General features: G+C 35.9%; 7 protein-coding genes across 16 annotated transcripts; 4 read left to right on the forward strand and 3 right to left on the reverse strand.

Moving 5' to 3' along the window:
* The first annotated feature begins 815 nt into the window (after positions 1-815).
* On the forward strand, positions 816-2652 carry LOC108843628 (flavonoid 3'-monooxygenase CYP75B137). The gene has a single exon (XM_018616860.2). The coding sequence runs from the start codon at positions 916-918 to the stop codon at positions 2488-2490; it is 1575 nt and encodes a 524-aa protein (XP_018472362.1). The 5' UTR covers positions 816-915; the 3' UTR covers positions 2491-2652.
* A 962-nt stretch (positions 2653-3614) lies between these two features.
* On the forward strand, positions 3615-5467 carry LOC108820428 (uncharacterized). Its single transcript, XM_018593373.2, has 4 exons — positions 3615-3793; positions 4054-4616; positions 4693-4848; positions 4939-5467. Exons 2-4 carry the CDS (start codon positions 4062-4064, stop codon positions 5281-5283), a joined length of 1056 nt encoding a protein of 351 aa, XP_018448875.2. The 5' UTR covers positions 3615-3793; positions 4054-4061; the 3' UTR covers positions 5284-5467.
* Positions 5468-7587: 2120 nt separating this feature from the next.
* On the forward strand, positions 7588-10647 carry LOC108819054 (somatic embryogenesis receptor kinase 4). Its single transcript, XM_018592043.2, has 3 exons — positions 7588-8508; positions 8717-8977; positions 9066-10647. Exons 1-3 carry the CDS (start codon positions 8079-8081, stop codon positions 10439-10441), a joined length of 2067 nt encoding a protein of 688 aa, XP_018447545.2. The 5' UTR covers positions 7588-8078; the 3' UTR covers positions 10442-10647.
* Positions 10648-11368: 721 nt separating this feature from the next.
* On the forward strand, positions 11369-13117 carry LOC108841577 (jacalin-related lectin 45). Its single transcript, XM_018614327.2, has 4 exons — positions 11369-11569; positions 11683-12168; positions 12253-12702; positions 12801-13117. The coding sequence occupies exons 1-4, from the start codon at positions 11369-11371 to the stop codon at positions 13107-13109; spliced, it is 1446 nt and encodes a 481-aa protein (XP_018469829.2). The 3' UTR covers positions 13110-13117.
* Positions 13118-14776: 1659 nt separating this feature from the next.
* LOC108840817 (uncharacterized) lies at positions 14777-18719 on the reverse strand. Of its 10 annotated transcripts, none has more exons than XM_056991844.1 (16): positions 18613-18719; positions 17504-18212; positions 17322-17399; positions 17138-17215; positions 16952-17029; positions 16771-16848; positions 16586-16663; positions 16402-16479; positions 16265-16303; positions 16041-16118; positions 15893-15970; positions 15649-15818; positions 15479-15559; positions 15298-15373; positions 15114-15197; positions 14777-15017 (listed from the first exon to the last, which is right to left on the reverse strand). In XM_056991844.1, the coding sequence occupies exons 2-16, from the start codon at positions 18198-18200 to the stop codon at positions 14893-14895; spliced, it is 1896 nt and encodes a 631-aa protein (XP_056847824.1). In that variant the 5' UTR covers positions 18201-18212; positions 18613-18719; the 3' UTR covers positions 14777-14892. The 10 variants fall into 10 exon arrangements, with proteins under 10 accessions (XP_056847824.1, XP_056847823.1, XP_056847835.1 ...); XM_056991843.1 differs by having other exon boundaries at positions 16226-16303; XM_056991855.1 differs by lacking the exon at positions 16952-17029 and having other exon boundaries at positions 16226-16303.
* A 1383-nt stretch (positions 18720-20102) lies between these two features.
* LOC108819033 (probable protein S-acyltransferase 13) lies at positions 20103-22257 on the reverse strand. Its single transcript, XM_018592020.2, has 7 exons — positions 21902-22257; positions 21367-21577; positions 21181-21272; positions 20913-21042; positions 20732-20817; positions 20569-20634; positions 20103-20424 (listed from the first exon to the last, which is right to left on the reverse strand). The coding sequence occupies exons 1-7, from the start codon at positions 22088-22090 to the stop codon at positions 20290-20292; spliced, it is 909 nt and encodes a 302-aa protein (XP_018447522.1). The 5' UTR covers positions 22091-22257; the 3' UTR covers positions 20103-20289.
* Positions 22258-23575: 1318 nt separating this feature from the next.
* Positions 23576-25348, reverse strand: LOC108819044 (methylsterol monooxygenase 1-3). The gene is made up of 5 exons (XM_018592032.2): positions 24956-25348; positions 24391-24713; positions 24091-24238; positions 23968-24000; positions 23576-23863 (listed from the first exon to the last, which is right to left on the reverse strand). Exons 1-5 carry the CDS (start codon positions 25277-25279, stop codon positions 23819-23821), a joined length of 873 nt encoding a protein of 290 aa, XP_018447534.2. The 5' UTR covers positions 25280-25348; the 3' UTR covers positions 23576-23818.
* Positions 25349-26905: the final 1557 nt, after the last annotated feature.

Genomic DNA, 26905 nt, shown 5'->3' on the forward strand with positions numbered 1-26905 from the left:
TGAATTTATTCTACCGTTTTGATTTTAATATAGTTTTTATGTTGGAACAAAATTGAGCTTAAATCCTGTAGACTAGCCGGTCTTACAAGTAACACCAACAACCGACATAAAAACAAATAATAAAATTAGTTCACGACGTTGAAAAGTCTTGTATTTTACTTTTAACGCATTAAAAAAATATCCAAGGTAAACAAAATAAAATCAGCAATCACACAATAAAACAAGTCAAATTCAACCTATTACTACCATTATTAATTGATGGATAATTGATAAGGTTTTGAATATTCACAAGTGGAGTGATGTGTTAGTACACCATTAAATTCTTCTGTGAATTATTGAACGGGACTTCAACACTGGGGGCGACTGAGTCAAGATTGGCGTTTATAGCTCTCTTCTCTCGTTTATTATGATATTAATATTAATATTAGAATATTTATTAATATTTATTATTATTATTATTATTATTTATTAGTATTATTATTAAATGCCTCCCTCTCATAATGCAAAATATATTTTCGACTATTTTAAAGAACTTTTACTCATGAAATTTGTAACTATATAACATTTCAATTGGTTTTACTAAAATATTTAATTTGTGTAAATAAGATACGCCGGTTTACTGTTACTTTTTCTGCATTTTCTAAAAAATACCTGCAAAATCTTATACTAATTTCAACGCCATCGCAAATCTTTTCACTTTTGAGTTCTGAATATGAAGGAACCTAAGAAATTTCTTACAAGTTAGATTATAATAATATACTGATAATAAAATAATACCATCAGTCTTCCCCGAGCCTACAATATAAATCTCGATCCATACTCCCTATCTTATCTACCCCACACAACACTAAAACCTCCAGTAACAAACCAAAGTCTCTCAAACACAGAGATATTGATCTTTGTCTGAAAGAAAAAATGGAAGCGAATTCTTCTAACTTCACTCTCTCCACGGTCCTCAACACAGAGGACCCATACAGCTCCATCATGCTCGCCGTGGCTGCTCTCTTCGCCGTTTTCTGCTACTTCTGGATTCAAGGAAAGGCCAAATCCAAGAACGGGCCACCGTTGCCTCCAGGACCATGGCCACTTCCCATCGTGGGAAACCTCCCGTTCCTAAACTCCGACATCCTCCACACTCAGTTCCAAGCCCTAACTCAAAAACACGGCCCTCTCATGAAAATCCACCTCGGCTCCAAACTCGCGATCGTCATCTCTTCCCCAGACATGGCTCGCGAGGTTCTCAAGACCCACGACGTAACCTTCGCGAACCACGACCTCCCCGAAGTCGGGAAGATCAACACTTACGGCGGAGAAGACATCCTCTGGTCTCCTTACGGCACCCACTGGAGGAGGCTACGCAAGCTCTGCGTCATGAAGATGTTCACCACGCCGACTCTCGAGGCTTCTTACACCACTCGCCGCGAAGAGACACGACAGACCGTCGTTTACATGTCGGAGATGGCTCGCGACGGGTCTCCCGTCAACCTCGGAGAGCAGATCTTCCTCTCCATCTTCAACGTCGTGACGAGGATGATGTGGGGAGCTACCGTCGAAGGAGAAGAGAGGACGAGCTTGGGAAACGAGCTCAAAACCCTAATCTCGGATATCTCCGACATCGAAGGGATACAAAACTACTCTGACTTCTTCCCCATGTTCGCGAGGTTTGACTTCCAAGGACTTGTCAAGAAGATGAAAGTCCACGTGAAGAAGCTAGATCTTTTGTTCGATCGTGTTATGGAGAGTCACGTCAAGATGGTTGGTAAGAAAAGCGAGGAAGAAGAAGATTTCTTGCAGTATTTGATTAGGGTTAAAGACGACGACGAGAAAGCTCCTCTCTCGTTGACACACGTCAAGTCGCTGCTTATGGACATGGTTCTTGGTGGTGTGGACACGTCGGTCAACGCGTCAGAATTCGCAATGGCGGAGATCGTTAGTAGACCGGAAGTTTTCGAGAAGATCCGACAAGAGCTAGATCAAGTTGTCGGAAAAGACAGCATCGTCGAAGAATCGCATTTACCAAAGCTTCCTTATCTACAAGCGGTTATGAAAGAGACTCTTAGGCTTCACCCTACGCTTCCTCTTCTTGTGCCTCATAGGAACAGCGAAACCTCTGTGGTTGCGGGGTACACTGTGCCTAAAGACTCGAAGATATTCATCAACGTTTGGGCGATTCACAGAGATCCTAAGCATTGGGATGAACCAAACGAGTTTAAGCCAGAGAGGTTTTTGGAGAACTCTCTTGATTTCAATGGAGGTGACTTCAAGTATTTGCCTTTTGGATCGGGGAGGAGGATTTGCGCGGCGATTAACATGGCTGAGAGGCTTGTTCTGTTCAACATTGCGTCGCTTCTTCACTCTTTTGACTGGAAAGCTCCTAAAGGACAGAAGTTTGAGGTTGAAGAGAAGTTTGGGCTTGTTCTTAAGTTGAAGAGTCCACTTGTGGCTATTCCTGTTCCAAGGTTGTCTGATCCCAAACTCTACACAGCTTAAATAACTAAGCATGAAGGAAAGATTGGTTCAAAGAAGTTGGTTGATTGTTTTTATACAAAAAAAAATTGGTTCTTATTTACTTTTATTTTATTTTGTGGTGGTAATTTTAAAAGTTTAAATGCTTTGTAATAGCTGATCATATATAATATTTTTAGTTATTTACATAGTCTCTTAGATTTTTCATTTGCCAATTATATCATGTAATCGTAAGAGCTTTTCCAACAGTGAATTATAGTGGATATCTAATAATTTAGAAGTTAATAAAATACAAAATTAAGAGAAAATGTAGTCATAGGTTCTTAAATTGGACGCTGCATGATATTTATAAGAACCCATAAATGATAGAATGGTAGTTGAAAACGTTTTTTTTTTAACTAATTGGTAGTTGGTATAAATAATGCAATTATGACAATTCAATTCATATTCATGCATGGGTCAGTAAGCTATACATGTATGTGTTTAAGGCCTCGGACCACAATGACTATATAGGGATACACGATTATGGGAAAGAACTTCTAACTGACAAAAGATGACCACAATGACTATAGGGATAATATCTTGATCTGGCCTTGGCCTTGACCTTGACCTTGACCTTGACCTTGACCTTGACCTTGACCTTGACCTAAAACTTAACAAACTAAAGCTTTAGACGCAAGAATTCATTATCATTTTAAAGAACATCATTTTGTAGTATAGTTTTATGGTTTAGTGGTTAGGACGCTATAACTCTAGTTGCTAGGTTGGTGTCTTGTGTATTAATTAAGCTTTGACGATTTTTAAAATTTATATATGGGCCAAGATATTTTTCAAGATCATATTGGAACGGCCATGATTCTACTACAGGCAACAAAGACAAGGTTTAGGTTGTTGGGCTTATACACCAATTATCTAACCCGACATATCACAGTTAATCAAGTAACGAGAAGAAACCGGGCTAGAACCCGGATGTTTGAACTATTACGATTGGAGTTATCAGCGAAATTAACAGCGTTAATTACCCCAGGAAACCAGCCGGTTAAATCCCAACCGGTTAAAACATTTAACTGGTTAAACATTCAATATCGTAATTGAAATAAAACCGAAATCTCCAACTGATAATCAAACCAAACCCGAATTAAAGTTGAACCAGAACCCTAAATCTCTGTGGAGCAAAAAGAAAAAAAAAACACAGAGCTTCAAGCTCGAACGCCTCCAATTTGACCGAGAGGGAACATCACAAGGGGAAGACTGTAAAGACGTGTTCCCGAGAAGATAAAGGGCAACTGTGTCCTTACTCGAAAACAGTTGACTCCGAGAAGTTGAGGTATGTTTCAAATGTACACTGAGACATTTGTTGTTCATATTTTTAGTTTGGATTTTGATTCTTACATCATGAGTTTCTTACATTAGTTGTCGAATCTCTCTCAGTATCAATACTAGACCATGAAAAATGATTACTCTATTTAATTATGTCTTGTGAAAACTAGTTTCACGAGTCAATAGATGTGAAAGTTTGGATCTTTCTTCATCTAATCCTTACTTTTATACTCTTGCCTCCTCTGTTTTTTATTGTTCTGTAACCAGAGAAAGAGATGAAGAGAAAGATAGCTATAGGTTTCGAGGGTTCAGCCAACAAGATCGGCGTCGGAATCGTAACGCTAGACGGCACAATCCTAGCCAACCCTCGCCACACGTACATAACCCCACCTGGTCACGGCTTCCTCCCTAGAGAGACTGCCCATCACCATCTCGACCACGTTCTTCCCCTAGTCAAATCAGCTCTAGAAACCTCCAAAATCACCCCGGAAGAAATCGACTGCATCTGCTACACCAGAGGCCCCGGGATGGGCGCTCCCTTGCAAGTCTCGGCCATCGTCGTCAGGGTGCTGTCCCAGCTCTGGAAGAAGCCTCTCGTCGGTGTGAATCACTGCGTGGCTCACATCGAGATGGGGAGGGTTGTTACTGGTGCTGATGATCCTGTTGTTTTGTATGTGAGCGGTGGGAACACTCAGGTGATTGCTTATAGTGAAGGGAGGTATAGGATTTTCGGTGAGACTATTGATATCGCTGTTGGTAATTGCTTGGACCGGTTCGCGAGGGTGTTGAATCTGTCTAATGATCCGAGTCCTGGTTATAACATCGAGCAGGTAAAAAAGTTCAAGAACCGTGTTCTGTCTCAAGATTCAAGAACCTAACTCTGTTTGTTTCTTTGTTGTGTACTAGCTTGCGAAGAAAGGAGAGAAGTTTATTGACCTTCCTTATGCTGTTAAAGGTATGGATGTATCGTTCAGTGGGATCTTGAGTTATATCGAAACTACTGCAGAGGAGAAGCTCAAGAACAACGAGTGCACACCAGCTGATTTGTGCTACTCCCTTCAAGTAAGTCTCTCTTATCATTTTTTTTGTTCATAAAATGAGAGACGCTTTTGGTTAATGATTATTTTTTTGATTTGTTGGTTGGTGTTGCAGGAGACGTTGTTTGCGATGTTGGTTGAGATAACGGAACGAGCGATGGCTCATTGTGACAAGAAAGACGTTTTGATAGTTGGTGGAGTTGGGTGTAACGAGCGTTTGCAGGATATGATGAGGACTATGTGCTCTGAGCGTGACGGTAGGCTTTTTGCGACGGATGACCGTTACTGCATCGATAACGGAGCCATGATTGCTTACACGGGTCTGCTCGCGTTTGTTAACGGTATTGAAACGCCGTTGGAAGACTCTACCTTTACGCAGCGGTTTCGCACGGACGAGGTTCATGCGGTGTGGCGAGAGAAGGAAGATTTGGTACTTGGAGATAAGAACGTGGCTGATTAGTGATTGTGTACCCCATTTATTTGTATTTTTTTCGATTATGGTGACATGTTATGAATGTTTTTGATCAAAAAAAAAAAGTGACATGTTATGAATGTTATATGAACTTATGATCGTTTCTTTTGTTTTTAATGACACTTCTAGATTGTTGTTACGCTTTTCAAATTTCAATGTTAGTTGGCAAGTATCTTTGTAGCAGTTCAGGTTATTTGTATGTTTTTTTCCGCTGTTTTGCTTTCATAGAATGCTGTACATGTTAAAAGTCGACATTTCTACCGAGAATGGTGGAGAGATTATTGCATTAGTCTTCCTTAATCATACAAAACCAACTTTAAGAATAAACAAATATAGTAAAAGTTGCAACTTTATGTATAGCGTATGTGAGGGTCCAATCAAAGGACACTTTTATGGAATATATCACTGCGTATTGAGAAAAGAGTATAAATTTCCTGAAGACATAAATTATACATTCGTCTGATAAATCAACTGTAAGAGTTTGCTGACCTAAAAGTAGGCCGTGAAGACTGGAACTTAGCATGGTATCTTGTAGTGTTTATATTCTAAGATAAAACTCCATTGTCAGTAGTACAAATATTTCAAAAGTTCTTTAAAGATAAATGATATAGATTCAAAAAAGAAGACAAGCGCAAAAAGAGATTCAAAATAGACAAAAGTTGCGAGTAAAACAATCAATTAAAGTTCAAACTCATCAAAGTAATTAAAGAAAAGATAAAAGTAAATCAAAAGTCTTCCTTCCTCCATCTTCAAATTTAAAAAGGTCAAAGAAATGATTTTTAAGAATAAAAATGTCTCTGATATGATACCACCAATTATTCCAGATTTTCTTGTTTCAAAAGTAACACTTGGCTACTATGGTATTCACCTGAAAACCTTGATTTAATGCTGCTACTGCTTATACTATTATATTTTGTTTTTTCAAACACATGCATTTCGATTTATAATACGACTGTTCCACTAATTTGTTTTTGTTAATATTTTTACCAGTATCGCTTATTGTTAATCTGTCACACGGTGGAGAATACTTGTGGACCTTGTGGTCATCGTCTCTATTAATTAAAGGACATGCATATTTACCTAATTAGATGAGTGTTGGAGTCCGCATTGGATTCTTCTAATAGTCAAACTTCCATGTTCAAAACATAGGGTTTATAATACTGCAACATGCATGAACTAGCAAATGGTTTTTCTTATAGTTAAATAACTAATAATCTAGTAATTAAGCTCAAATATTTATCAGTTTACTTTATAGTTTACAGTTGATTAGCATACAAAGTAAGAGCTAGTGGAATGATTGTCCACTAGATCTCGATATTATCATTGACTTTTGTAAACCGTATAAACTCGTATTTAGTAATCATTTTAGACATTATAAGACATACAGATCTAAACAAAAAGATTCTTTAATCAACTATTCTAATCCAAAAAATCTGCTCGGTTTTAGAGACGGTATGTGAATGTGTAGGAGTGTATGCACGAGTAAACACGTACGTGCACGTGGAGAATGCAAAGGAGTCTCGACAAAGAGCAAAAGGATGATCCAAGTTTTAAAATGATTCCAAAGTTATGACTATAAGCCAAAAATGCCAATCGCCAAACATGAACTTCAACTACACTCTACGCTCGTTTTATCATTTTTCTCACACGAAAGCCGCTTTACAACTTTACCATTTATATACATAGGTGGAAGGCCGGTTCTCAAATTTAAGGAGCTATAAATATTTTAGTATAAATTCTAATGATATTTTTATAATTTGAAAATAATAAAATATGTTGTTTTCTAGTTAAATTAATGTGTTTCTTCTAATGATTCAATCATCCTATCTTTTTGTGAAGAAAAATATATAACTTGGTAAATTTTGTTAACAATAAGTCAATAACACTTAGAGCAGAGAGCCATCAGCCATAAGACTACTAATATCGGTATCATCCAAGAAATGTATTTTGATTCAATTCGAAATTTTTGTAACAACTTTAGCTGGAAATGATCTTAGTCATTGTGGCAAAGATCTCCGTTAAAAGTGACTGATACGATGTAATTAATACTACATGTTATGATTTCGAGTGATATTCAGAAAAATATAGCATAGGAGATTACTAAAATATTGCCAAAAACCTAAGTTACACTGAGTTATCAACTCAAAAAGTAAATTATCTAACAAAAAAGCCAATTACATTTCATGGAAATACATCACATTTCCCACTTATTATAAGATACAGGTGTGAACATTTAACTGTCATCAAATAAAACCAAAAAAGTCATCAAGATTTAGGCCTTCCTTTTCAAAAGCAGTACACGTCTCTCTCTTGGAGACACAGAGACAGAGTATTCAATGCTTTGTTGCCTTCCCACTTTTCACCAGCTAAGCTCTGTTCTCCCCCTTCCTTTTCTCTCCAAAACAAGAAATATTCTTGCACAACTTTGATTCACGAGAGCTGAAGCTAAACTTTCCAATTCCCAGAAACAAACAGAAATTTTTTCTGTCCTAGATTCTGAAGTTGGGTCCCCTCTTTAAAGTTTTACATATTCTCTTCGTCTAGCTCCAAACCCGCAAGAAAACAGAGTACTCTGCTCCATAAATTACGTAGCTTTCGTTGAAAGTTTCATTCCTTTACTTCTTTTTTCCAAGTCAAGAAAGAAAAAAATTTAATAGAGAGAGAGAGAAGAAGAAGAATCTTAGACACTTAGCTTAAGAGAAATCTTGGGCTCTCGTCAAAAGTTCCCCTCTCTCTGCTTAAAAGGCGAAACAGAGGAAAAAATAAGTAAGCAAAGAGCAGTAATGGATGCCTTAAGCGCCACGTTACTTGTTCTCCTCTCTATTTTTCTTACAACTTCACCAACTGTTCAAGGAAACGCCGAGCTGAAATCTCTAATGGAGCTCAAATCATCCCTTGACCCCGAGAACAAGCTTCTCCAGTCATGGACGTTCAACGGCGACCCATGCGACGGTTCCTTCGAAGGAATCGCCTGCAACCAGCATCTGAAAGTCGCCAACATATCATTACAAGGGAAACGCTTAACCGGGAAACTATCTCCGGCCGTCGCAGAGCTCAAATGCTTGTCTGGTCTTTACTTACACTACAATAGTCTCTCCGGAGAGATACCTCAAGAGATCTCAAATCTCACTGAGTTATCAGATCTTTATCTCAATGTTAATAACTTTTCCGGCGAGATTCCGGCGGGAATCGGCTCCATGGCTGGCTTGCAAGGTTAGTTAGCATCTCACAACTTTTAAACCGGTTTAGATTAACCGGAAGTTAGGTTGTCTTAACTGATTTAGACTTGGCCAGAGCTAGAGCTAGTGCTAGAAACAGAGCTGAGTTACCGTAAACAACACGATATAGATATTTTTAGCATTCATCAATCCTTTAGACCGATCTGATTTGAATGGCTTTTGTTGTCTGTCTTTTGATGTAGTTATGGATCTCTGCTGCAATAGCTTAACAGGGAAGATACCAAAGAGCATTGGATCCTTGAAGAAGCTTAGTGTTCTGTCTCTGCAACACAACAAACTAACCGGAGAGGTTCCTTCCAGTTTGGGAAACTTGAGTATGTTGAGTAGGATTGATTTGAGCTTCAACGATCTTTCAGGACCAATCCCAAAAACCCTAGCCAACATTCCTCAGCTTGATACACTTGACTTGCGCAACAATACTCTCTCTGGCTTTGTTCCTCCTGGTGAGTGGTGATGTCTTTGTAAAGCTTCTCTCTCTGTCTTCTTGACTTGACTTTTCTTAACTAATGTTTTTCAAATCTTGTGTGGAAGGTCTCAAGAAGTTGAATGAGAGATTCCAGTTTGAGAACAACACAGGGCTATGTGGAATCGAGTTCCCTTCTTTGAGAGCTTGTTCTGCTTTTGATGATTCAAACATCGAAATCAAGCAGCCTCAGGGTGAAAAAGACACTGATAAGTCAACTCTTCATGACATTTCAGACTCAGTCTATCTCAAAAGTCATTGCAACCAAACACATTGTCATAAAACCTCATCTAAACTCCCACAAGTTGCTTTGATCTCAAGCGTGATCACCGTCACTATAACTTTGTTTGGTGCCGGTTTATTAACCTTCTTGCGCTACAGAAGAAGGAAGCAGAAGATTAGTAACACAGCAGAGCTTTCAGAGGGAAGACTCAGCACGGATCAGCAAAAAGACTTTCGAGCATCGCCACTCATGAGTCTTGCCTACACTAAAGAATGGGATCCTCTTGGAGACAGCAGAAACGGAGCTGAGTTCTCACAAGAGCCTCATCATCTCTTTGTTGTTAACAGCAGTTTCAGGTTTAACTTAGAAGAGGTTGAATCTGCAACACAATGCTTCTCGGAAGCTAACTTGTTGAGCAGAAACAGCTTTACCTCGGTGTTCAAAGGAGTCCTTAGAGATGGTTCTCTTGTAGCTATCAGAAGCATCAACATAAGCAGTTGCAAGAACGAGGAAGCCGAGTTCATGAACGGTCTGAAGCTTTTGTCCTCCATGTCACATGAAAACTTAGTGAAGCTGCGTGGATTCTGCTGTTCTAGAGGCAGAGGAGAGTGCTTCCTCATATATGATTTCGCTTCAAAAGGAAAGCTCTCGAGTTTTCTTGACTTGCAAGAAAACGAGACCGGTCGAGTTCTTGCTTGGCCTGCAAGAGTCTCTATCATCAAAGGGATTGCAAAAGGTATTGCTTACTTGCATGGAAGTGATCAAGAGAAGAAGCATACCATTGTTCACCGAAACATATCGGTGGAGAAGATCCTACTCGATGAGCAGTTCAACCCGTTGATCGCTGATTCGGGTCTTCACAACCTTCTAGCAGACGATTTGGTCTTCTCAGCACTCAAAACAAGTGCAGCAATGGGATACTTAGCTCCAGAGTACGTCACAACGGGAAGATTCACCGAGAAAACCGACGTTTTCGCCTTTGGAGTGATCATTCTCCAAATACTCTCTGGCAAGCTCATGCTTACAAGCTCAATGAGGATTGCAGCTGAAAATGGAGAGCATTGTGGATTATTCATTGATGAACTTCTCGGTCAAGAGTTTGATAAAACAGAGGCGGTTGCAATGGCGAGGATGGGGATATGCTGTACTCAGGAGATTCCGGACAATAGGCCTAATATAGAGACACTGCTTCTGGAGATAAACTGTATGATGAGTGAGTGAATAAGTGTTATTTTAGTTAGTAACTTCGTTTGCAGAAAACGTTTGTGCGGAGTATGATTCTCCGGTTAAGCAGTATCACAAACAATTGGTTTTTAAGTTTTACTTTCTTCAGAAAGAACCGGGTCGGTTTACATAAATATAGTAATAATTTATAGATGATTTGATTCGATTTCAATTGGAGAAGTATCATATACATCGTTATATTCTTTGCATCGTTAATTTTTTTTTTCAATTTTCTATACACTTTTACTTTAGTTTAATGGATGATTCCCTATTTTTCACTCCTTGATCTGTTGAAGTTATGCTATTTTGTGGGTATTTCTATTAATGTTGCTACTCTGCAAAGCAAATTGTCATAAATACTAAGTAGAGAAAGGATATTAATTAAGCGCTTATATTGTACAATTTACTAGTTATAGGAATAATCAAATTATTTCACTAAAATCATATGTAATATACATATAGTTAATTTTAACCAAAAAGTCCATATGTGATAAGTCCTACATTCAAAATTGTTTTTTTTGTAAGTTAAGCTATTTTTGTGGGACTTTCTCTTAATGTTGCTAGTCTGCAGAGCAAACTGTCCAGAAATACTAAGTAGAGAAAGAACAAACTACAATCGATCTCAAAACTAAGGCGCACTATTTTGAACATAATTAAGAGCCACAGAGTATGGTTAAGGTGTGAATGGATAAAAATATGCAATGATCTCTAAGCTTAAACCGTATAACAAATATGAAATATAAAGTATATAGTAAAACTGTAAAAGTAATATAGTAGTTAGGGAAAAGAAGATCGGTTCGTACCATATAGTTTCAGTATATATGCACATAAGAGGAGACTCATCCATTCACTTTCATCAGAGCTAAGAAAATCAAAAGGCACAAATAACTTTCTCTCTAGTTTTATTTTCCGTTTTTGTTTATTATGTCTACACTCTCATCAGTAGAAACAATGTCAGAAGACTCAGAAAAGTATAACTTCGACGATGGTGTTTACGACGGTGTAAAGAAAGTGATTATAGGAGAAGACTCTCAAGGCGTCGCTTACATCAAGATCCAGTACGTGAGAAATGGAGATGTCGTGCAGCTAGAACATGGAAGCGAAAGAGGAACACAAATCACAGAGGTAATATTTCGATTTTAATATAAATAAATATTAGTCATAAACTTTGTATATTTTTGGTTGCTCTAATTATTGCTGTTTGTTTTTACTCATTTTTTTCTTAATTTTTTTTCAAGTCCGAGTTTGAAGTCAATGACCCAGACGAATACATCACATGCATTGAGGGAACACGTGGAGAAGCTAACCGATACGATAGTGATATCCTTATGTGGAATGAAACGCTTAATCGTACGGTGACAGAGCTTCAATTCAAGACATCACACGGGAGAACATCTCAGAAGTTTGGTAAGCCTGGAGCTGACAGCTTCGAGTTCAAGTTGGAGGGCGAAAATGGAACGAAGCTTGTTGGGCTCCTTGGATGCTCTGGTCGTTTTCTTGACGACATAGAAGCTAACTTTGACGTGGTCTCTTCTGCTTTAACGCAGTTAGAGCCTCAAGGTGGGTCCGATGGGCATTCTTGGGATGATGGGGCTTATGACGGTCTGAGGAAAGTGTGTGTTGGAGAAGATGCTGGCCGTGTGACCTCCGTTGAGTTTGTGTATGCCAAGGGAGACCAACGTATAACTCATTGTCACGGCATGGATTCAAACGAACGTAAAGAGGTATACAAATATTCATTTTAAAATGTTTTTAAGAAAAAAAATATTAATCTATCTATCTATTTAAAATTGATTTTTTTGGTGCAGTTTGAGCTGCGGTATGAAGATGGTGAATATATTAACTCCGTGGAGGGAACTATTGATGCTGATGGTTTTGTCTCGTCTTTAATCTTCAACACATCAATGGGTAGAAGCTCTGAGGAATTTGGAAAAGCGGTTGCTAAGAACGAGTTCTTCCTCAAGCCAATAGGGTTTCATAAGCTTGTTGGCTTCCGAGGAAGGTGCTGCGTTGATCGTGTCAATGCTCTTGGTGCAAATTTCGCGGTGGTGGTAGCTCCTCCGGTCAAGAAACTACAAGCACAAGGTATTGACTTTGGTGAAGAGTGGGATGATGGGATCCACGACAATGTTCGTGTGATAACGGTATCTTACGGCTACGAGTCTGTGATATCGGTCACGTTTGAATATGCCAACGGAACGGGGATTGTGCTTGGAGACGTTCGCGGGGACTTCGAAGAAATTGGTGATAAAAAAGAGGTATATGATGCATCCCACATTATTTTCCAAATTGATAGCGTTATTTCTTTAATTTGATGACGTTTAAATATGATGCATAAATTTCGTTTTGTGTGTAGTTCAAGCTCTGTGATAATAATGAATACATCATATCCGTCCAAGGATTCTTCGGTCAAAAGTTGCTAACTTCTGCAGCTGATGACAGCGAGTTTGAGTCTATATACTACAAAATGAAGAGGCTTGATTTCATCACAAATATTACAACATATTCAGTGTTGGAAAACGATCCAAGTGACGGATATAAGGACGTAGTGCCGTTCAAGTTGGAGGAGAAAGATCATAAGATTGTTGGGTTCCATGGCAAGTCTACAGAACTTTCTCTACGACAAATTGGTGTTTATGTTAAGCCAATCGATGACGCTAATTAAGCTTTTAATATTTGCCTTGGTAGAATAATTAAGAGAAAAGCTATATGCTTAGCTCTCTCTCCTTCAACTATCTATGTTCTCGTCGTTATTGTTGTTTTTACTCTGGTGCTTCAAGTATCATCCTTGACTATGTTTTAAAGGTTTTTTTATGTTTGAATAAAGAAGTATGCTATATTACTTTGCTTTTATACTTATCCTGGTTATCAAAAAAATTTCAACTAATGTCTGTGTCATCGATATTAATTAAGCACTCACACTGTAAAATATACTAATTATAGTAATAATTTAATTATACCACTAATTATTTTAATACCTATATAGCTAATTATTTTACCAAAAAATCCCTGTGTGATAAGTCTTACATTCAAAAATGAAAAATTTAAAGTTCTGCTATTTTTGTGGGAATTTCTCTTAATGTTGCTCATCTGCAAAGCAAATTGTCCATAAATACTAAGTAGAGAAATGATATTGATTAAGCATTTATATTGTACAATATAGTAATAATTAAATTATTCAACTAAAATCATATTTAGTACATATCTAGTTAATTGTTTACCAAAAAGTCCATACGTGATAAATCTAACATTCAAAAATGAAAAAAAGTTATGCTATTTTTGTGGGAATTTCTCTTAATGTTGCTCGTCTGCAAAGTAAATTATCCATTAATACACAGTAGAAAACGATATTAGTTAAGCATTTATATTGTACAATATACTGGTTATTCCCTTAAAATCATATTTATACATATATAGTTATTTATTTACCAGAAGTCCACATGTGATAAGTCTTACATTAAAAGTGAAATAAAATTAAAGTTTAATACATGTATAGTTAATGTTGTTCGTCTGCAAAGTAAATTGTCCATAATTACTAAGTAGAGAAACAACAAACTATAATTGATCTCAAAACTGAAGCGCACTATTTTAAACCTAATTAAGAGCCACAAAGTATGGTTAAGGTGTGAATGCATGGAAATATGTAATGATCACAAAGTATGGCTAAGGTGTGAATGATTTCTAAGCTTAAGCCGGAAGTAAATTGTCCATAAATACTAAGTAGAGAAACAATAAACTATAATTGATCTCAAAACTGAAGCGCATTTTTAAACATAGTAAGAGCCACAAAGTATGGTTACGGTGTGAATGCATGGAAATATGTAATGATCTCTAAGCTTAAAACCGTATAACAAATATGCAATATAAAGTACATAGTAAAGGTAATATAATAGACTAGTATAGTAAACTAGTAGTTAGAGTTGTTCAAAAAATCAAGACTAGTAGTTAGAGAGAAAAAAATGCAACAACCTAAGTAAAGTATATAATAGTCTTTTGGTTACATTCACTTAAAGCCTTTAGAAAATACATTTTCTCAAACTTGAAAGGACCAGCAACAATTATGGCTTCTCTCAATGGAAATCTATAGAAGATATAGTGTACTAGCAGTAGGAAATCTTTTACAAATGCAGTAAGTTGAAAACAAGTTTCTTACATTTGAATATAAAGATTACAAATCCATTTAGAAAGAGTTTTATAATGAGTTTTAAACGTTTACACCGAAACTCTAGTTAGGAACTATAATGGTCAATGACTGAAGAAAACCCTTGAGGCTTGATCTAATCACTTGAGTACAAGCAGTAAAGAACATGTTGATGAAGCAAAACAAGCATATACCATTATTATAAACCATTCAAATCATGTCCTCATAATACATGTTACGGTAACAATGCAACAACATAAGTAAAGTATATATATAATAGTCTTTTGGTTACATTCACTTAAAGCCTTTAGAAACCCAGTCTGCTTGAATCCGTTGCATTCCTTCTTCTGTGAGGCGGCTCTCCTCTTGCACGAGAAGAGCTTGGATCAGGCGGAGGAAGCAACATTTGTTGCTCTCTGTTAACAAAGCCACCTGAAATAAATGTCGAAAAGAGAGTGTTTCTTCTTGTTTCGGAACGGAACATAGTAAGAAAAACGAGAAACCTACAACATAAGATTGACTACTTACTGCCAAAGGAACCAGACTGACCGGGAAATTGCATTTGCATTCTAGAATTTCTACTCCAAGACTGTTCAAAACCAGCCAATTCATCTGCAGCAAGAGAAATAAACGGTTCTATGGTGATATGAACTCAAGGTTCTCTCATCTACATAATGGAATCTTTCTGAAGCATGAGGAAAGTGTTTCTTACCTTCGTTAAGATTGTGCAAGATCTGGTTTGTAGCAACACGACCATCCGAGTTGCGTGTACGCTCAACCGTGTGGCCCTGCAAGGGGTGAAAACATCACTTATACATTTTATATGATCCAAAAACAAAGGAAAATGATTTTCATGGTACTTATAAGGTATGTGTGTATAAAGTGTAACCTACCCTGTTATGGAAACCTCTTGAAACCCTGTGCGCTGCTTCGAGTGTTGCAGTATTAGCTTCTTTGCTTTCTTCAAGAGTTAACTGTTACACAATGAAACCAAGTTTGAGTAGTTAAGCATAAACTAAAACTATATACACAAGGAAAATATGTTAAAACTGTTTCAACTCACCCCATCACTTCCTGTCCTTCTGGTCGTGGACGAAGTGTAGTAGTTTCCGTCGAGACCACCGTAAGTAACAGACGAGCTCTGGAAACTGTAACCTTGAGGCTGGGGCTGCCATTGTCCACTGTTCACCATAGCATTTTCATTCATGTTTTGCATATGTGTGATCCTTCTCTCTACAGAAACATAGACACACAAGTTAAGTTACATGCATAGAAACAAAACGATCTCCTTCCTTGGAAAATATAACCTCGAGTTTGTGGCTGCCATTGTTCATTCTCCACCATAGCATTTTCATTCATGTTTTGCATGTGTGTCCTCCTTCTCTCTGTGGAAACATAAACACACAAGTCAGGTTAAAAGAAACCAAAAGAATCTCCTAACTTGGAAACTATAACCTTGAGTTTGTTGCTGCCGTTGTTCATTGTTCACCATAGCATTTGCATTCATGTTTTGCATGTGAGTGATCCTTCTCTCTACAGACACATAAAACACACAAGTCAAGTTACACAGAAACAAGACAACCTCATTCCCTGGAAACTATAACCCTGAGTAGTTCTCAAAAAAAAAAAAAAACTATAACCCTGAGTTTGTTGCTGCCATTGCTCATTGTTCACCATACCATTTTCATTCATGTTTTGCATGTGTGTGATCCTTCTCTCTACAGAAACATAAAACACAAAAGTCAAGTTACACAGAAACAAGACAACCTTATTCCTTGGAAACTATAACCTTGAGTAGTTCTCAAAAAAAAAAAACCTTGAGTTTGTTGCTGCCATTGTTCATTGTTCACCATAGCATTTGCATTCATGTTTTGCATGTGTGTGCTCCTTCTCTCTACAGAAACATAAAACACACAATTCAAGTTACACAGAAACAAAACAACCTCATTCCTTGGAAACTATAACCTTGAGTAGTTCTCAAAAAAAAAAAAAATTACAACCTTGAGTTTGTTGCTGCCATTGTTCATTGTTCACCATAGCATTTTCATTCATGGTTTGCATGTGTCTGATCCTTCTCTCTTCATAAACATAAACACACAAGTCAAGTTACACAGAAACAAAACAACCTTATTCCTTGGAAACTATAACCTTGAGTAGTTCTCAAAAATAAAATATAAATTATAACCTTGAGTTTGTGGTTGCCGTTGTTCGTTGTTCACCACAGCATTTTCATTCATGGTTTGCATGTGTCTGATACTTCTCTCTACAGAAAGATAAACGCACAAGTCAGGTTACACAGAAACAAAACAACCTCATTCCTTGGAAACTATAACCTTGAGTAGTTCTCAAAAAAAAAAGATTATAACCTTGAGTTTGTTGTGGCCATTGTTCATTGTTCACCACAGCATTTTCGTTCATGTTTTGCATATTTGTGACCCTTCTCTCTACAGAAAGATAAACGCACAAGTCAACTTACACAGAAACAAAACAACCTCATTCCTTGGAAACTATAACCTTGAGTAAATCTCAAAAAAAAAGAAAAAAATTATAACCTTGAGTTTGTTGTGGCCATTGTTCATTGTTCACCACAGCATTTTCATTCATGTTTTGCATATTTGTGATCCTTCTCTCTACAGAAACATGAAGCACAAGTCAAGTTACACAGAAAAAATATATACAATCTCACTCTTTGGAAACTATAACCTTGAGTAGTTCTCAAAAAAATAAAACTATAACCTTGAGTTTGTTGCTGCCATTGTTCATTGTCTACCATAGCATTTGCATTCATGTTTTGCATATGCGTGATCCTTCTCTCTACAGAAACATAAACACACACGTCAAGTTACAAAGAAACCAAAACAATCTCCTTCCTTGGAGATCAAGGCAGAAGATTTTTTTTTCGGAAAAGGGGTTATCACCTTCAGCTATAGCCTCCTCAACTTCCACCCCACTGTTTGACCTGCCATGTTTCCCTAGGATTACTCTCGTCTCTTGATATACTTCTCCTTCTTCCTCATCATCTAAAACAATGATCTCTTCAATAGTCGGTCCATCTGATAGTGTCGGTTGTGGTGGCTGGTGATGATGATTCTCGATAAACCCTAATGGATCAGGATAAATTTCTGCAAGAGGGTCCCTGGTAGGAGGACCAAACAAGCTGGGCTGAAACATGGTACCACCAAAAGGCTGGGTGAAGAAAGGGTCATCAAATGGATCTCTTCCTCCGAAAAAATTAGGCAGACTCGGAAGATCACCATTAGATCCACCAAAATCATTAGCAGAGTCTCCTCCTAGAACATTAGACATCTGACTTGGAGGACCACCATTAGATCTACCAAAACCATCAGCAGAGTCTCCTCCTAAAACATTATACATCTGATTCGGAGGACCACCATTAGATCTACCAAAACCATCAATAGAGTCTCCTCCGAAAACATCAGGCATCTGACTCGGAGGTCCATTGTTAGGGCCAATAGAGTCTCCTCCAAAACTAGACATCGGACTCGGGGGACCATTGCTCGGGACACCATATTCACCAAAAGAACCACCAAACGAGCCTCCAAAGTTACCAAGACGACGACCAAAGTCGAAAGGATCTCCACCACCTCCTTGCATCTTCCCTGGTTGCTACACTTACACAAAACAATATAATTCATATAAGAATCCTCAAATGCAAAATAAAAAACAACAACTGAATCTCAGAAACACAAGATCACATATCTTCAAACAAATCTGAACGTTAGCAACGTGACAACGTCAACAGTAAAAAAAAGCTAATCCAATTAAAACACAACATGATCAAACCCCAAGTGCAAATCTTTATTACAGTGACTCAAGAGCCCTAACTTCAAAACGCATGAGCAACATCAAATGCAAATTCGAAAAGGAAAGACGAGGCCAACGTTAGAAAGCAACTCAAGAACGTAATCTAGTTCATTTAAAGATCGGTATTAACGAAAACCCTAAAGGCAAACCAAACAGCAGAACCCGCGGTGCTAACTCAAGGAGAAAGATCTAAAGTTCATACCTTTGAACACCTTTGAACAACAAACGCTCGGCAGAAGAGAGAAGAAACCTCTCGAGATGTTGTTGCAAGTGTGAGACTTTATTCAACCCTTTTTATGCAGTTTTCACTGAGAGGACAAGGGAATCTCCTCGAGATAATTTTCACAAAAGTTGCAATATGATTGGCTGATGGTTTACACGTTACACATGCAATTTTCTCTCAAGATTTTCTTCTAAAAATGGCTTGATTAGATAAGATTATGGCCCGATGACCCGAAACCGACCCGAAAATTTTGACTCGGATAGGAACTGAACCGATATGTTTACCCTATTAAGTCTATTGTGTGTAGGATCCGACTTGACCCGAATCCGAGAATATCCGAATCCGACCTAGACTTGATAGGATCCAAATCGAATCCGAACCGACAAATTTTAGTTATCCTATTAGATCTAAATATCTAAAATCCGAAAACCCGAATCCGCCAAGACCCGACCCGAAAAGCCAGATGTCCATACCTAATTATACTTAGGATTTCTGTATATTGTTTTATTGACAAATGTCAGTTTGGGATATTTATTACAAAATAGTTATAAGAAATGTAACTTTGCCATGTTGCATCTAAATGCCACTTGATTTAGCTGTTTAGACAGTATAAACTTTTATTTATTGAACTAGATGTAGCTAGTGATATTTTTAACAATATTTTATCTATTTTTTTTAATAATTACAACTATTTAGTTAATAGTATTTGAGATAAATAAAATTATTTATAAGATATATACATGCACAGTTAATATTAATAAATACAAATTGTATTAGAATTTTAAAATAACATTCTCTGTGCAATTAATAAATCTATTCTATTAAAATATAAGTACAAAATATTATTTGTATATTTTAAGTAGATTCTTACAAATTTTCATTTCTTTTTAAACTAATTTGAACTGTTACATTTATTGTATTTTAATTAATTTGATAGTATTTATTACAAAGTATTAAATGAACTTAACTATTTTAATTTTTTTATTATATCTTACTTTTTCACTTTTCCTAACTATTTCATCAATTATATTTACTATAATAACTCACATTTATGGGTTAACAATAATAATTTCATAGATTTAAATGAAATTCCTTCATTCATGACAAAGATTCAGACTAATTAAAACAAATTATTTGTTCACAGATTTAGTTAGACATGAACATTCAAGCATATATTTGAGTACAAATAGTTTTTTACATTTTTTTGTTTTAAAATAAAATTTCATTCAGATATTATAAATATGGACGGAGTTTGAATCAGATCCGAAAAGATCCAAATAGAATAGTAGAAATCTAAAATTATTCAAATAAAGTATATATTTAAAAATATTATTGAAACAATTTATATAAAAAAAAAATCAAATCTGTAGACGAACAGATCAAACTCTAGTTCTATCTAGTTGTCGTGCAAAACCTTTAAACATCACGCTTAGTATTTTTTGAACAATAAGAAAGAAAACTTGATGAAATAGACTAAGAACTCATTGAGAAATGAGGAGGAATATCATTTATGTATGCAACGCAAAAAGTTTGAGTATTTTCTTTACACGAAGAATCAAATTCAATAAAAGAAGCATTGATCTTTTTAATACACAAAGACATTAATGATACATACACAAAAGCAGAGACCCATTCCCCAAAGTTTGAAGCTTAACGTCATAGAGACTGAAGCGGCTCAGACTCCTCCTCAGACCTGCTCGTGAAGTCTAACCCTCGAAGTGCTGGCATCCTTTTCATATCGTCTTCTGTGTACAGTGGCACGAACCAATACAGTTTATCCCTTCCAAAAACCTGATCCAGCAACAAAAAAAACAAACCCCTTTTTATAAAAAAAGCTTTTATTATGTTTCTCTCTAAGATTAGTAACGAGAAAAATCTTCTATTTAACCACCAAAGAATCTACTATAAAAGCATGTAAGATGGAGAGAGAAAAACCTGTTCAAAGTTTTGCTTACGACCAATGTTATAAGGAGAGTTAGGAGCTGTATGCTTCTCATATGCCTGAGATCAAAATAGACCATTACTCTGGTCACTAAGTTTATTGCCATTAACCTTGAGTTCAGTTAATAGCAAACCCCAAAAGTGAGAGTTGTTTTACCTCAATAGTTGTGGTGTTACGCACGACCAACATTATGTGCATGATTAGGAAGCCCAGTACACTTAGCGCAAACGTTATGTTCAACACTGGAAAGCAAGAAAAACGTAAGATTTTGAATTAGACGAGAAAAACACACACAGACAAAAAGTAAGATAATTTATATATGTATCTTTGTACTCACCAAATGCAACAAAGGTGGCTGCTAGGCTTCCTGGTGATACTGTAACATCACTATCTCCATCGGTAAAGAATACCAGGAAAACCGGAAACAGTGATATTGCAACCACCGTTGTCTCAAGAAATGTGTAAAACTGCATTTTTTTGACATAGTATTAGGCCAACATCAATGGACATATCTAGTCTTTATAAGAGAATATACTTCAAGAAAAATCTCTGGTATATATGGAATAAAATTTCTAATCCTATTCGTTAAAGAACCTTTGACATACCAAGAAGAGGAGAAAAGACTTGTAGTTCTTTGCCCCAACACAATTCACAACCCAAACACAGTGATGGTCCATCTTTAGAATGCATCTTCCACCTGAAAAACCGCAAAGATGAAACCTTTTTTTCTCTCACAAACTAAAGAAAACAAAATACACCAGAGGAGAGCCACACATAGAAGAGAAACTTACAGACAGAACAGTGGTGAGAACGAGGAGGTTTATACTGATTGCACTTGCGGCAGTATCTTACGATATGAGAGGAGGAATCTCCAACCGTAAGTGAAGTGTACTCTTGGCTTCCATCGCTTTTCTCTATGTCTAGTTCCGGCCTCCACCCCGGCGGAACACCACCAGGGTCCGTCACAACAACAGAGAAATAACTCCACAGTAACATTATAAGCTGCGCAGTAGCAATCATCATTATAAGGAACTGACTCCATCTATCTATTAAGCCTGTGAGTTCTACAAAATGCAAACAATCTATAACAAAGATACAATAAAGCTAGAGGAACACACAGACACTAAGTCTACACTAAACCAAACCAATAAAGGTGACTCCTTTTATTGTTTTCTTGGCTTAATAGTATCCATCAATAACTTCACTACCTAACTCGTTTCCTAATTTCAATTTCAATTTGTATAACATCATTACCATACACAGCAAAGCTAGACTGTGCCCTATTCTTCTCCATATATACAAATAAATCAACAAGCTTTGACTTACCAGAAAGTGAAAGAGGGCTAAGACGAGAAGAGATAGTAATGAATCGAAGCCACCGAGGAACAGAGAAGGTCCGTAATTGGCGACGACAAGGGCGTAGTATGAGAATCCGACGATCCCGATTACGACTAGGATCATGATCGAACCCAACGCCCGAAGTGCTGTGCAGAACTTGAACACGTTCCACGCCATTATTATTGCTCCAGAAAGAAGAGCAAACCCTTTAGTCGATTTGAGAATGTAATTTTTTAGAACAAAAATCGAGCTCGAGAGCTCATTAATTTTCCTGGATAATTTTGTTTCTCGTACAAACTCGGACTCTAATCTCTCTCTTCTTTTGTTTTTTGGGCAGACAATGTGTCATCATCATTAGTCTTGTCAGGATTAAGTGAAGTCGCATTGGTTAAAACTAAACCGGGTCTCTTGAATTTTCCCAAAAGCCAACCCAGACCGAATTGTTTAATTTGTGTGTTCATAAAAAATGTTTTCAAGAAATTACTTTCTCATTTTCTTTCAACGGAAATTACTCTTTTATATTATTGGTTTAGCAAATCTTAAAAAAAAGAGATTATCTAATAGGAGTACTATTTAATATTTACAGATTTTTCAAATTTAATTTTGATTCTTATTTTATTTATATGGCTGCATAGAGTTTTATGGTACAAGCAGGCATGTGTCATTTTCAGTGGGATTGTGAAGCATGGGCAATGAAGATAATTCTTATGTAGACTTGTCAATTCAATCCGTGGTCTGCTGGTTTAACCCATATAGGTTCTCTACGGAGCGAGTTTGAACGACAAAAATTAATGTCCACTAAATTACATGTTTAGCGGGTCCAACCCATGCGATGCGATTTACCCACTGCATGGGGGTCGGTTGAATGGAGGTTAGTCCATCTAAGAGCATTTCCAATTCATTGCTATTTCCACATTTATAATAGCATTTAAAGATAAAATTGCTCCAATTCACTTCTATTTCTTCCTTTATAATAGAGATCTCTATTTTTTATAATAGAGATCTCTATTTTTTATAATAGAGATCTCTATTTTTTCCTCTATTTTTTCTTCTATTTATAGAGAAAAAATAGCATTCGTCTATTTTTACTCTATATTTTAAAAATTATTATTTTAGAGGAATACATTGGAGCATCTCTCACATTTATTATAGAGTTCTCTTATTTTAGAGGTGAAAATAACAAAATACATTGGAGATGGTCTAACATCTCTATTCTGACGGAAGCAAAAAAAAAAATTATGTATAGAGGAGCTTTATATATTTTCAGGCTCTTAAACACTAAATAAAGATTAAATAATATTGAGCTTTCGATATCTTCATTGACATTCAAAACATTGCAAGAGTTTTTCATATGATTTCCTCTTTTTTTTTTTCATTTGTATCTAGTAGACAGCAGGCCAATTTTTTGGCTGATTCGATTGCTAAAACCACACAAGCTGAAAACGTTTGTTTCCGATCCAAAACAAAATGAGAGTGTTGAGGCAAAAACAAGAGAAAATTTATTACAGAATTTTTCTAGACAAAAATATATTTCCAATAGTATTATTTTTTGACTAAAGGCATATTTCCAAAATCAAATTTTATATATTTCCAATAATATTACTGAGAGACCCACGTATCTCTTCACGGAAGAAGTGAAGGTCAGTTTTAGCCGACACAGAAGGAAGAATAAATTGTTTTTATTCGAATAATATTCCCCACGTAATCTCATACGTAACTATAGCTAGTTAACACCATACATATTTTAAATAATAATAAAAAACATACATATTTTTAATTGTGGAAAATTATTAACACAAGCAATCCACTTCTAGTTAACATATATATATATATATATATAGGATCATATACAATTATTTAATCTTATCAATGGATTGATACTTTCGACCCTCTTCTGATTTGTTACTAATCGTCTTTCGTTCCTCCCTTCTGCTCAGCTTCCTCCGTAATCTACCATGTATAAGAGGCCACCCATTTCACAAACAAATATGGATAAAGACCATACAAATATAAGAAGCAAACCGTAGAATCTGAGTTTGAGAAGAATGTTAAACCTGCTGAAGAAGCTTCTTATGGACTCGATAACCCTAGTGATTAGAAAAACATAACTGGTCAATTATTCATCAAAAATTTTAAGAAACCAGAATTTCCTTTACGTGATATTTGTCAATACTTACTCTGTCGGTCCCATAGATATAGTCGCAATAAGTGAAAACCGAAGCAAAGTTACTCTGGCTTTGTCCTCCAACGTAGTGATGATAATCATGATACTCAGCTCCACCGTAGAACGGAACAAGTTTTGTCAGAGCCCATGGAAAATCATATCTGCATTTTTTGTCCCATTAGTTTATTTGTTAGCAATAAAAAATGTCCACTGAAAAAAAATTACGCTTTTGCAATTTTCAAATAGTAGCGATTAAATAAACTATAATTAACTATGATTTACTAAGAAACTGTGACTTGGATGTTCAGTTTACCCGCTGTGAGTTTCTATAGCCTCCATTTGACGTAAAGTTATCCACAACCAAAAGGTCATAATGTGGCCAGGTGCAATCGCCGGTCCAAGAAACGTCGGAATACCAAGAAGCAAGACCTCGGCCCAATGTGCATAAGGTGATGCATATCCGATTGGAGAAGTGTACTCGTGGTGAACTCGATGTATCATCTCATAACCCCATTTGCAATGCAACCATCTATGGATCCAGTAGTTAGTGTAATCTTCTATCAAGAAGTAAACCACTAATTGTGCTACAGTCTCCATTAACGATGGTAATGGCAACCCACTTCGAATCCCAACCAGCTGTAATTAACACACAAATCTGATCACTTCTCTTAAGTACAATTCAATATCACAAGGTTTTTTGGCGTTTAGGTTTACAAAATATGTTTACAATGCTTAAAATATGGAAATATTTTTTTTTTGAAAAAAATTAAAATATGGAAATATTTTCTCTAATATAAATGTTGAGTTTTTTTTTGATTAATAAAAGCGCTAACAAAAGTAATAACATGATGACAAAAAAGCAATAAATAATACTTAACCTGGATGGAAGGATAAGTAACGAATTGCAACGTGCCGACTACAAGAAGGAACAGCTTCATGACATCTTTATAACACCGAAACATATCAGACAATGAATACTTCATCTTAGGCTGAATCTTGAACCGCTCAAACCAGCCAGTCAATTCAACAAACACAAAAGGAAGAGGAGCGAGAGAGAAGACGAGGAAGAGTACTAAAATGGTGTGGCAGTAAACATGGAAATCAGATTTGGTGGCTGAGTAATCAAACCAAACAGTCTCGAACCAAGTCAGGTTCCGTCCTAAAGCTACGGACGCGTCTCGGACGGTTGGGTAAGGGATCATACTTTGAGAGCTAGTTTGGTACTCTTGTATATTTTATCACTTTAATGTATATACCGCAATGTTTTGGAGTTGTGAAATATATAAAGAATGGTAGAAAGATTATAAATAATTCAGTTATTCTGGAAACTGAATATGATGGTTTTGGACGCTTTAACCAATCAGAATCACACAATAGTGACCTAATCTCTCAACTTCTGTTTTGATTTTCCCAAATTGTTTTCTTACTTCTTTACCTCTGAGAAGTCCGCCAAGTGGGGACCTCACCTTTCTGTTTTTAGTAGAACATTACTCAACAAAAGTCATCTTTTTTTTGTTGTTGTTAATTATTTCAACGGTTCCATTAACATATTTTTCTCAACCTTTTACTGGAAATTGAAGTCCGTATCAGAATATCTTGTAGAAGTGTCAGCGCCTAGCAAATCCGAACCAATAAAATCTTATCTTTGTGTACTGTTTTGCTTCTCTACTTTATATATATTAGCGGTATGATCTGCGCGCACGCAATTAGGGTTTAAATTTTAGGATTTGGGTTTAAATTGAAGGATTTGATTAAGATTTTAATTTTTGGATAGAGTTCAGAGATTACAATATGGAGGTTTAGATTTAATAATCATGAAGTTCTGCTTATAAACTAGATAATAATTTTTTTATTGGTCATAACATACGTACAGATTTTGAAATTTAAATTTCGACTACACTATAAGAAATGAAGAAGCTCTTTGCCGAAGAGTTTGATTCTGGAAAGTTCACTTCATACAAATTTGAAAGGATAAGATAATGATATCCTGAACTTCTAATTTTTTTTGTTTAAAGAAACTTGTAATTTTAGTCAATAAAGACAAGGCAACAAAAATTGAATTTATGATGCCTTATCTGGTGATATTATTTTCTTTGTAAAAGAGGAAGTTGATATTTGATATTTCCATCAAAGAAGAAGAAGAAAATACATACATAAATATATTCGTTAGTTTCAACGACATCCCCTTTTGTTTCTTTATTGGTGTAGGGTTTATGTTTAGTTCAGAGGTTAGAGGTTTGAGTTTAGATTTTACTCTTTTCTTCCCGTTAAGATAAATGTTTTTTTTTAATTTCTTTTTACAAATATAGATTATTTATGTTGTTTATGTAAAATTGTAAATCTCAAGAAAAAGTAGTTGAATTTATTGAATTGTTATTAGTTGAAAGTTACTGAAAATTAATAATTATAAAAATGATGCATTTATAATTGTGATTTTTTTGTCAACCTTATAAAGTTATAATAGTGATTTAATATATATTTTTAATGAGTGAAAAACACTAAAATCTAGTTTTTTTTTTGAAAAAGGATGTAGTATAATATTTTGTTGACTTTCTAACTTTTAAATATTCTTTTCGTTTCATAATACTTGATGTTTCAAAATGTTTTAAAATATGTATGAAATTTTAACTTGATTTAAAACTGTTTAACAAATTATATTTAATATTTCTAATAATTGGTTGAATTAATTTTTTTTTATAATTTTTTTTTGTAAACTGATTTTATTTATAATTTTAGTAGTAGTTTAATAGAAAAGTAATTTTTTTTAATCTTTGTGCTTTTTTCCCTAACATTATGTATTATATGTTATGAAATGGAGAGAATATGAT

This window comes from Raphanus sativus, chromosome 2, assembly GCF_000801105.2.
Source record: "Raphanus sativus cultivar WK10039 chromosome 2, ASM80110v3, whole genome shotgun sequence".
NCBI lineage: Eukaryota > Viridiplantae > Streptophyta > Magnoliopsida > Brassicales > Brassicaceae > Raphanus > Raphanus sativus.